At 50.6% G+C, this 11,496-nt stretch overlaps 1 protein-coding gene across 4 annotated transcripts in view; it reads right to left on the reverse strand.

Moving 5' to 3' along the window:
- Nucleotides 1-8,328, reverse strand: part of ZCCHC2 (zinc finger CCHC-type containing 2) — a 41,706-nt gene extending 33,378 nt beyond the window's left edge. For all 4 annotated transcript variants that reach the window (XM_051610054.1, XM_051610053.1, XM_051610052.1 and 1 more), the window contains exon 1: nt 7,251-8,328. In XM_051610054.1, coding sequence (XP_051466014.1) covers nt 7,251-8,204 — 954 coding nt within the window. In that variant the 5' untranslated portion in view covers nt 8,205-8,328. The remainder of the gene's footprint in view (nt 1-7,250) is intronic.
- Between the last annotated feature and the right edge of the window lie 3,168 nt (nt 8,329-11,496).

Below are 11,496 nucleotides of genomic sequence, written 5' to 3' on the forward strand. Positions count from 1 at the left end.
CAGATCCATAGCTATGTAGCTATGTCTGCACAAAGCCTAAACGTCACCTCTTAAAGAGCAACAATCAGCTGAAACCATCTGCATACTTCTGTGCTGCTTAACCCTCTCTTGATGACATCAGCAGCAAGGAGGAAGCCTTACTCAAAACTGTGTGCAACTGTGTCTGCACCCTATCATCTAATTCATGCTGTTGCTTGGATATAGGGATAGAACACTCACGTCATCTTATACTTAAATGGAAATCCAGCACATGGATTTAACATTCAAAATGTAAACATACCGGACAGCAATGCTTCAAAATCTATTTAGTGTTGAGAACTGCTGATGCAACAGATTGTATCCCACACAAAAAATCCACTGCTGTCTTGGAGAAGCTGCTAGCCATATGCAAGAGCAAGACTGAAGACAACTGCCCAACTGACATTGCTGCTGGAGAAACGGGATGACAGGAACCTCGTGAAGTCCAATGAAGGGAAGTGCGAAGTCCTACAGCTGCGGACAACTACAGGCACCACACAAGCTGAGGCCAACCAGCTAGAAAGGACTTTACGGAAAAGGACTTACAAAAACATATATACATACAATTCAAGGAGGGATGCAAAGAGGGTGGAGCCAGGCTCTTTTCAGTGGTGCTCAGTAACAGAAGCAGAGGCAATGGGTACAAAATGACACACAGGAAGTTCCCTCCAAACATTAAGAAACACTTTTTCACCATAAGGATTAACAAACACTGCATAGGTTGCCCAGAGATGATGTGGAGTCTCCATCCTTAGAGCTACTCAAAAGCTCTCTGGACGTGTTCTGGGTAACCAGCTACAGGTGGCCCTGCTTGAGTGGGGGAGCTAGTAGACAAGATGACCTCCAGAGGTCACAGCCAACCTCAGCCATTTTGCAGTTCTGGGACCAGACATAGAATCCCATAGCATGAGAAATAAAAGTCTGACTGGCTGAACATACGGTCCAAACGGATAATGTGCAACTGCCCTATTAACTTTTATCTAGTATGCTGGACTGCACAGAGAGAACACACAGCTGCCCAAGAGTACTTTATGGCATATTTGTCCAGTGAAACTATTTTAAGACTTCACCTGTAAGAGGCAGCAACAAAACACTAAGAGTGAGACAGAAACCTTTTGAAAAAATATCAGCTGATTCAGGGAGAAAAGTCACACCAGACAGCTTCAGCAATCCCATGTTGACTAACTGGTAGCACTGTGAAATTATGACAATTTTGAGACAACGGGCATACCAACCTCTTATGCAGCATCAACAACTTCCGCTATCAAGGCCTGTGGCAACTAACTTAAGTACCAGATATGTCAGCTACAGCAATGATTTACAATGCTGGGGGAATACCATCCCCTGTGTTGGCTAGAAACACAGCACATTCTTTCTCTAACTCTCATCTGCATCTGAGCTTTTAACCGGACTTAAACCACAGTTTCAGTCCCACCTAGGCAGCCCACGACAAAGTAGATAATGTGAAGCTAAAGACAGCAATCCAATAGTTCAGTTGTTACTACATTGCCAGTTGGCTGCTCATCCAACAGCTTTTTACAACTTCAGTACTTTACAATTGTCTGTTGAGTGAATAAGGACACTACTTGAATGTACTAGTTCAGACTGATCAAAAAAATTATTCTCACAACAGCCTAGAGTGACAGAAATATTTAACAAGCATTTGCTACTCAAGAGTGGTTCACTGAAGTACAGTTAGTACTGAGAAGAGACGAAGCCTTCATGACTATTTTTAACTAACAGCAGAGGGTAATATGCCATTTTGTCCAATTCATTAACTTACAAGTTACAAGCAGCATAGTTTAGAAGTACTGTTTTATGTATGGCAGATCCGAATAACAAAATCTGTCATGTTCTTATCTCACTCTCGTATTTTTACTTTCTTCTCCCAAAAAGGACAAAATTAAGAGGTCAAGGAAAGGCAAGAAGCTCACACAAGAATGCAATTTCCAGACAGATCTCTGAGCTTGTCCTCAGCAAACTTCAGTCTTTGAAAAGTACAAAACCTTAGACTTGGAGGATACTACAGAAATTCACCAAGTCTGGGAGGAAAAGCAGATATTTAGTGTTAATTATAGTTCATGGAGAATCAACTGTTGTGTTTTCTAGAGCAGCTATGGCTAGACACTGATATTGGCAAGTAAATGAGGTGACAGATTTAACTAAACAGAACTCTACAGACTTCAGTGGTTTCACTGATACATCCATCGTACTGCTGCAGTCTGCCATCCTTTTCTGCAGCTCTTCAGAAAGGGCTGAGATTGTCTTTGGTCCTCCAAGCCCAGTGAGATCCTGCTACCTGCAAGTCAGTCAACACTGGGCAACTCTGCAAACCAAACTCCAGCTTAAAAACAGTGATTTAAGTGCAAGCATTAGGAAGCCATGGGTATACTTTCATTGCCCCCAGTGCTCATTGAGTATCTCGAAGAAACTGGCAGAGAAAACAGCAAGAGGTTGATTCATCCTGGAATAGAGGGACTGGGTGTGGCTATAAACTTATCCTAACACCTCATATTTAGAACTAAATGACTGAGAGCAGTGAAAGTTTTTAGTCCACAATTTCTTGGAGCATGAGCACACATATTTAGGCTTTCATTTTAGGCATTTTTATCTAGTTATGATTTCCTTTCCAGAAGACTTCCAGTAACATTTCTGGAAATCCTAACTTCTGCTAGGAGTCAGAAAAACTCCTCCTCAGGGTCTAAGGTGTTAGGTTCACTGAGGGAGCTGGAATTCTTTTTATCTCAGTATGAAAATTGTAACACTACTATATTCCTGGAGTGTACCACCATTTAAAAAAAATCTTTGCCAAGAGTAAAATGGTATTTTTAATCTTCCTGTCACTTACTTAAGCCAGACTCTGAAGACACCCTTTTCCTTATACTCAACTTTATGACACTAAGAAGACTATATGGTGCAGCTTCAAAATGGGATTGCCTGTATTTTTGTTTCCTCAGAGAGAGCTACTGAATTCTAAAATTAAGTTCTACTACAAGTCACTGAAAATCAATCATAAAACCACTCTTCTAATTTGCAGATAAAAAATCCTATAAATAGAAGCCTACTAAGAAAAATATTCTGTAAATAGAAACTTTCCCTTTGTTTGTAAGTAGAGACTTTTTTCTGTAAAGAATCCTCTAGCCAGCTAATTATAATGCTATTCAGCAAACTATTATCTCCAGGAGATCACCTACTTCAACAGAGCTTTAGTTATATCACTGTTAAGTATGCCTGATAAAATGTTCCGGTGTCTTAACACAAGCTGCATCTATTATGTTAGCACATACACAGACCTCCTTCCATGTTTCAGCATTCTGATCTCACATCTCACATCTGTGTTGAGATGGAGCAACACAGGCAATAAAGTCAAAAAGCTTTGATACTGATGCACTCATTAAACAATTAACCCAAAAATTAAGCTATGTGTTCTGTTACTTAAAGCAATACATACAGCAGACTCTTTGCACATTAATGCTTGTTTTATGACTACAGATGTGAATGATGCCGATTTCCTCTTGTACTGCAACTTTAGATTCAAAGTTCATATTCTGCGCAGCTCATGTAACAATGACTTTTTTCTGAAAGACGTTACTAAAAGCTGCACTTTAATTTAAAAATCTGCAAATAGTACCAAGTGCTTCTACCTTAATTAAAAAAAATAAACAACTATTTCAAAAGACTTTCTTAAAGAAACAAAACTTATGCAATTATAAGGCAATTCTACCTCTGCCCATCCCACTCAACAGTCCCATCTCCTACAACTTTGCACTCATCAGCCATTTCCAGCTACATTTGTTAAAATGTATCACCAAGAGATGCTAAGTTCCTAAACTGTCATTAAAACCGTAAGCCCAAAAGAGCAGCAATTCTATTAATCCTTTGTCAATAAGCAACCTTTATGTGAGCTCAGCCTTATCAAGACAGCACAGATCCTATCCAGAACACATAATCCCCATCGTGGGCAAATGTGAACCGCTTTGTGTTCTAGTAAATCACCTACAACCTGTAGGTGAATATCCCAAGGTCTGCTGCTCATTATAGCTAAATGTCATAGGTCCCTGAAAACACAAACCAAGTCATTTTGTTAGGTATGCCACATACAACAACACAGGTGGAATTCAGAATCTACAGCTGACAAACCACCTGGGTCGATTCCAGGTCTGACCTGCATCACCTCTGTAGGTTGATTCCGTATCACCCTTGCTTGCCACAGGTACGTGTTATTTCAGGGCCATGTGAACAACAGCCTTCTCCACCTGCAGGCTGCTCAGAAGGCATGAGCTGAGAGCGCCCGGCAGTGTTAAGAAAGGCAAGGCCAGAGCTGAGCCAGCAGCCTCTCAGCACGAACCTTCTCCCGTGGCTGACCTAGGCGGTAAACCGGGCACACCGCTGCTCCCCTCGGGACAGGCCCTTCCCACAACGACCCCCGGGTCTTCCCGCTCCCCAGGCGCTCCCCCTTCAGGAGAGGGGCCGCAGGAGGCCCAGCGCGGGGGCAGCCCCCGGCCCTGCGGCCCGGCCCGTTATGCAACCGCGGGGAAACCGCCCTGCCGGCACGTGACCGGGAGCGCAGGCGCCGCCGCCGCCATCTTGAGTGGGGGCGGGAAGCAGCCGCGACCATTAGTCCCCACAGCCCCTGCCCGGGGAGGGCTCTCCCACGGCGGCCTCGGCCGAGGAGCCGGGCGGGAGGGCGGAGAGGCAGAGGGGCTGTGCCCTCACGGGGCAAAGCAGGCGCCATGATCGATCCGTCCTCCCCGCAAACAAAGCGAGAGGTCATCCCCTCCCCCCGGCCGTCCTCAGGGAGAGCACGCCGGGCCGTCGCCGCGCTCTTTGCCTTGGGGCCCCTCACCCTGCATCTGCTCTTCTGCCCCCGTAGGACCGGGCTGGCCCTACTTAAGGGGGAGAGGAAAAAGTCCAGGCCCTTCTTCCAGCTGCAGCCCCAGCAAAACGTGACAGGAGCCGCCTGCTCCCGCGGCAGCCTGCGGGCTGGCCCCGGCGGCACGGCCCGGGGCTGGGAAGGGCTGGGACACGGGGCGGGCGGGGTACAGCGGCGGCTGCTGCTGCTGCACGGCTGCTGCTGCAGGGCCACGGAGAAGGTTACAGCCAAAGAGGGAGCCCAGCTCTTCCCACCCGAGGCCAGGTGAAGGGAAAAAAAAAAAAAAATCAAAAGAACTCTTTATGAACCATTGTAGTTCACAGATGCAGAGCCCTGAAGGCACTTAAATTTCAGAGCTTAAAGGAGGATAAAAACCCTGTGGGGTTTTTATCTGACAGGATTTTAAAGTAAGTCCAAATTTAACAGTACAGCTGCATTTTGCCAGGGAACTTTTTAACCATGCTACTAACTCCATTTCCTCCAGTGTCTTATCTCCAAAGATTTCACCGTTCCTGTGAATGCGAGCTGAAAATCCTCAGCTGAAACCCATTAATTCCTGTTCCCTGTCAGCCATTACTTGCTAGAAGAGGCTCCGCTGAATTTACCATTTAACCACGAAGAAAGGAAAAAAAACCTACAGAAAGAATGCCTTTTCAGTCCTGCATGGACTAGGGACTATGTGATGTGCATTCTCAGCCAAGCTGACTCGGATCTCTCCATGTTCCCTGAGTAAACGAAACTACCGTAACTTGGAAGGCAGCTCTTACACCCAAGCCAGCATGCTGCACAAAACAGACATGAATTCTCGTAGTTCATGAGAACCTGATCTCCTACTGTATTTGGTGGGACACACTGAGCAGCTACAACTGATGTGCCAGGATCAGGCAGGAAGCATGTTTCCAGTTGTTAGCACTTCAAACTCAGCAAGAACAGTGTCCCATCTTACCACCTCCTACAACTCCATCTTCTCCCCCTGGAGATGGACTTCCAGGATTCATTTTCGGGTAGAGCTAGACTTGATTAACGTCAGTGAGCCAAAATAAACACTTTTTGGACTTATACCACAAAGTCATTATGATTTTCAGTACCATAATATCTATGCATTATTTTATAACCTGACAAATATGCTTTGGCCTTAAAATGATCCAAGCATTTACTTATTTGAAGGCTTAGAAATTCATCCCCTCTCTCCACTACGTACTCCTCAAGAGCACAGCTTGTCTTTAACAGCAAAAAAGGGCCATTCCTGTCGTATGGCAGGCAATGCAAAACAGTTTTTTAGGAGTGGCTGAATTGGACAGCACTGCAAGCAAACTTGTAAACAAAAGCCCCAAGCCCCAACTCCTACTATTGTGTACCTTTTTCTGTTGAGTGCTTGGTGACAACCTGATGTGTTCCGTGTAACAGCGTTATGAACACCCACCTTCCAGCCCTTTCTTCCCCTTTGCACGAGAGGCCATCTAATGGACCAAAAACTGCACAGCTCCAAGATGATAGCTTGGTTGCATAAAGATGGGGCAGATTTTAAAGCCAACGTTCATCAAGACGGCAGCAATGAATGGCACTGAGGGGAAACCCGAGTTGAAACGTAGCTGCTGTGTAGGACAATGCTTCAGTGCCACCCACTGAAATTCTTCATTCTGGGTGACAGCCACCTTCTAGCAACAAGTGGCACATCTGCTTTCAAGATGTGCTTTGCCGTTTCCTGACAGCCACCGAGAAAATCAGCTCTACTCTGAACAGAAACTCCAGCTGTGACATTTAAATTTGCTCCTTTAGGGGAACGATGACCACCCCTTCCAAAAACATTTACAATCACTTTACTGATGGGGGCTTTTCAGAGAACCAGCCTCAGAGCCCCTGAGAGACCCTAATCCTTGCCAAGACTAAGCCTCATCTGGGGAGGGAAGGGGAATGGAAAGAGCAGGTTCCAGGTTAAAAATACTTCAATGCGTTCGATTGCTTTAAGCCCCTACAGAACGCTTTCCTAGGCCGTATGGCTTCTACCTAGCGTTGTTATTATTATTTTTACAAGTTTGCTCAAGCTGTCGCTCCTACTTCGGCACCGTACAACTTCTCCAGCGGCCTACAGCGTGCGAGGCAGCCAGTGAAGCTGCAGCAGCAGCACTCTGCGCTCCAGCAAGGCAGGATTCGGAAGCCGGGGCCTACACTGCCAGGGTTGGGAGGAGACAGGACGAGCAACGAGATAAGGCAGGAGGGGGCGACGTCCCAGGGGGGGCTTCGGGGAAAGGCAAGTGGCCGCCCCCGGCTCCCGGAAAATCAGGCGGGGGTGAAAGGAGTGTGGGGGGGAAACCGCCCGACAAGATGGGGCGGCGGAAAGAGCAGGACTTGGCGTTACCTGAGCTTGGTGGCGGCCGAAGCCCTCCTCTTCCTGGTCCCCACACAAGGCCCGCCGCAGCCGCTCCAGGTGCTCCCGCAGGGTGACCCGCTGGTGGAAGGAAAAGGCCGGGTGCAGCGAGGCCATGGTGAAGAGCAGGAGCAGCTCCTCCTGCGCGCCGAAGCCCAGGCCCTGGGCGGGGGTTAGGCCAGCCTGCCCGTTCTCTCCAGCTCCGTCCATCACCACCACCACGTCCTCCTCCTCGGCGGCCCCCCCCTCCTCCTCGGCAGCACTCGCCTGGGGCCGCCGGGCCGGGCAGCTCTGCAGGATGGAGTCCACCTGGGGCAGCAGCCGGTGAAGGCGACCGGCGGCCTCGCGGTTCTCGGAGCCCAGCAGGGCCAGGTAGACGATCAGTTTGGAGCGCACGGCCGGGTCGCGGAAGTCGCCGAGCTGCCCGGGGTCGCTGAGCCCGTTGGCCTTGGCCTCCGAGTCGCGGAGGCAGTGGTAGTCCTTGCGGGCCAGGTCCTCCAGGCAGGAGCCCAGGAACCGCAGCTCCAGTGGGTTGCACAGGTCCAGCAGCCCCACCATGAACTCCAGCCGCTGCGCCGAGCCCAGCACCAGCCCAAACCACTCGTACACCGTCTCCTTGTCGGTGCGGGCCGCCGCCGAGCCGGGCCCGCCGCCGCCCGGAGCGCCGAGCGCGGCGGGGGGGGGCGGCGGGCCCGGCCCAGGCGCAGGCCCCGGCCCCAAGCCGTGCGGCTGGCTCGGCCTTTCCAGCCCGCACCCCCTGCCCGCGGCGGCGCCCCCGCGGGCCGGCGCCCGGGGCACCTGCTGCAGCTGGAGGTGACAGTCCAGGGCACCGCCGGGCTCCTTCAGCCCCAGCCCCGCGGCTGCTGCTGCTGCTGCTGCCGCCGCCTCTTCTACCGCCGCCGCCTTGTTGCTCGTCTGCTTCAGGGGCAGCTTCATCTTCAGCATCCTCGGCACGGGGGGGACGCCAGCATCCGTCGGGGCCGGGCCCGGCGGCGGGGCAGGGTCGCGGCGCAGCGGGCGCTCAGCTCAGGAGGAGCCGCTCATGCTGCCGCGGCCCGGCCGGCGCGGGCGGGCGGGCGGGAGGCAGGGAGAGGCGCGCGCAGGGGCCGCGCGGCCGGCGGGCGGGAGCGCGCGCGGGGAGTGGGCGGGCGGGCGGGTGGGGGAGGGGCGGGACGGGACGGGACGGGCTGGCGGCGGCGGCGGCTCCCGCGGCGCTGCCCCCTCCCCCCTGGGGCGCGCGCTCCCGGCGGCGCGGGCGCGCGGCGAGGCGGGGGCGGCCGTTAGCGCGGGCAGCCCCGGGCGAGCCCGAGCGGCCCGAGGGGGTGGGGGGGGGACGGGCGGGGGGAGCGCGCGCCTCTCCGCCTATCGGCGCCGCCGGCGTCAGCGCGCTCGGTCAGCGCGCGCCGCGCCGCGCCCGCCGGCGGGGCTGGGGCTGCGGGGGCGGCCCCGCGGGAGCGGAACCGGCCCGCGGGGGCTCCGGGGCCCAGGCCGCCCTGCCGCCCGCCCGCGGGAACGCGTGCCAAGCGGCGGTGCTCGGCCGCGGGGGCTGAGCGGGGCGGAGGGGCGCTGCCCGGCGCGCCCGCGGGCGGGAGTCGTGCCCGTCCGCCCCCGGGCGGGCCGGGGGCCGCGGGCTGGCGTCCGGCCCGGCCTCACCTTGCCGCGGGGGGCTCAGTTCGGCACGCAAACGGGAGCAGCTCCACCGCTCGCCTGGGAGCGGCGGAGGGGCCAGCTCTCCCTGTCTGCTGCTGGCTGCAAGATTTTCCCGAGAGAAAGCCACGTGCGGACTGATGACTCGGCTCCGGCGTGCGGAGGCACCGGGGTGTATCCCCCGCTGGCAGCACTGGGCCCCGGGCCGCAGCACACCGAGGGCACAGCGCTGGCGGCAAACGCCGCGGCCGCAGGCTTGTGCGTCCCTCGTGCCATTTAAACGATGAACCGTTAGAAGAGGTGTCATTGTTAAGTTGCTCCTGTTGCAGCGTTGTAGCTTCCCGGCAGGCAGCTTTACGGGAGGGAGGTACAGGCAATGTTTCAGGAAAAAAAAAAAAAAAAAGCGTGGCAAAACGGCTTACGGGTAGTCTGCCATGAGGTAGCGGGTTTGCTTCGTTCTCATCCTCCCCGTTCTGCGCCCAACTGTTGCGACCCACGACGACAAAGAGGCGACAATTAGAAGATTAAGCAGTACTCTTGAGTAATCAGAAAGTTGCAATGCTCCTTGCTTCGCCTCCCACACATTTACATAAAGGCATTTGAAAACAGCATCAAGCCTGTGATTTGCAGAATAAAACAGTGAAGAATAAAATCTGTTTTAATTACAATTATGCAAAGCAGCAACCCTGAACTGCTTACAACAACAACAGAGTATAAACTGCTAATGCTAACTCCCCCTTATCTCTGCCCAGAAGCTGATGGTGCTACAATGAAAGAGCCTGCTTATTAAAAAAGGAAGTAAATGTCACACAGATTATAATAATACGCATAGCTGGATTTGCCGAAGAGCAGTCTTGCGTGCTAGTTACAGACTGAACCACAGCCTGCATTTATCCATCCATGCAGCAGCAAATGCATTTTATTGGGGGGGAAGAAAAAAAAAAAGGTCTAACATAGGTAACATAACTTAGGTTTATATGTTCCTAATTGGTACTCAGTCCTCTCCTAGCAATACAAATGGACTTAAACCTGGGTCACTGCAGCTCCCCATATTCATTAGCATCACACCCGTGCTGTCACCATTATCACAGCCTATTCCAGGACGTGTGTCATCAGGAATGCAGTGGAGAGTGGGAAAGGGGTCAAGTCCTGCCCTTGCATCCTGGATTGCTAGCAGTTCTGTGCTGATCCCAGGGATGAGAAGGTGAAGAATAGGTGCAGGAAGTCCCATAACCCCATTTATCCTCCTTTATTTTATATTGTTTGCTGGTTAGGGCCCAGCTGGACCGATGAATTTTTCCAGATCCCTACAATTATTAGTCAAAGCAGCTATCATAATACCCTAGGATAATATTTTCTTACATTGTCATTATAAAGTAGTAACTCTAGAATTGCAGCATTTCTTGACATATCGTCGTTACGTGTTTTTTTTTTTTCAAAGAAAAATTACTGTTACTCTCCCAGGGGATGTGCCAAGCTGGAATTGTGGAAGCACAGAAGCAAGGCTTGAGGCTTCTGCTTAGTAATTTGATCAGATATTTAGTCTGAATAGAATTTGCAGGGTCAGAATTACAATGATCTGAATGTTAGAAATAACATTTCCTAAGTTAACAATACGTGATTCAAATAAAATGTGACATAGTTCCAAACAAATAACACCATGGAGAGCGAAAAGGGAATTTAATTTGGCAGAAAAGGGAGGAGGGGGATGACAGAAAAAGGTCTGCTAATCCATTCATAAATCTACAAGTGTAAGATTGTGCACGCATGAGGATAATGGTTGAAAGTACACACCCCAAGACCAGAAAATACATGAGTTCATCTCTATTTGTAATAGTTCCTAAGCTGCTGCTTAGTTTCATAAATTCAGACCGTGTTAATTTTCCTTGTCTTAATGGCCTAAAGTATGGTACTTGAGAAAAACACTGGAAAGATGTGAAGTCAAGGAAGGAGGGAAGGGAAGGGAAAGGAAGGAAAGGGAAGGAGGAAGAAGGAAGAAAGGAAGAAACCAGAACAAAGAAACAAGCAAAACAACAACACCAACACCCCAAACCAAACAAAAAAAAAAAAAAAAACCACAAAAAAAAAAAACCACAGCAGGAGAAGGAATAGCACGAGAAAGCAAAGAGAAGACAAAGATATTCCAAGTTGACTTCCAAATATTTCAGTAGCTGAGGGAAGCAGCAGCAAGAAGGAGGAGGACAACATGGAAAGAGAACTGAAACTCAAGAGCCCAAGAGAAATGAAAGTGAAACTCAGGGCTGTGGATGGAAGAAAAACACCATAGGGAAATGCACAAACACTGACCAGGCAGCACAACAGGAGAGGTCACTATAAAATTCAAGCTGCCCTTGAGATTTTTTAATCTGATTTTCTTTAAAAAAATACAGCTGGCATAGATCATTAATGGCTGTTGGGCCCACAGACATGCTGACTTAGGCTGAGCACAGTACAAAGCCTTAGAGGGGAAAATATGTCTGTAATCTCTCTCTAAGGTGAAAGCCAAGTGAACTCTGATGCAACACAGAGCAGGCAGAGGAGCAGGCCGGGCAGTGCTTCTGGTGTGGGAGCCCTGCCCCTCTGCTTGGGG

Source organism: Apus apus, chromosome 2 (assembly GCF_020740795.1).
Source record: "Apus apus isolate bApuApu2 chromosome 2, bApuApu2.pri.cur, whole genome shotgun sequence".
NCBI classification, from domain to species: Eukaryota; Metazoa; Chordata; class Aves; order Apodiformes; family Apodidae; genus Apus; species Apus apus.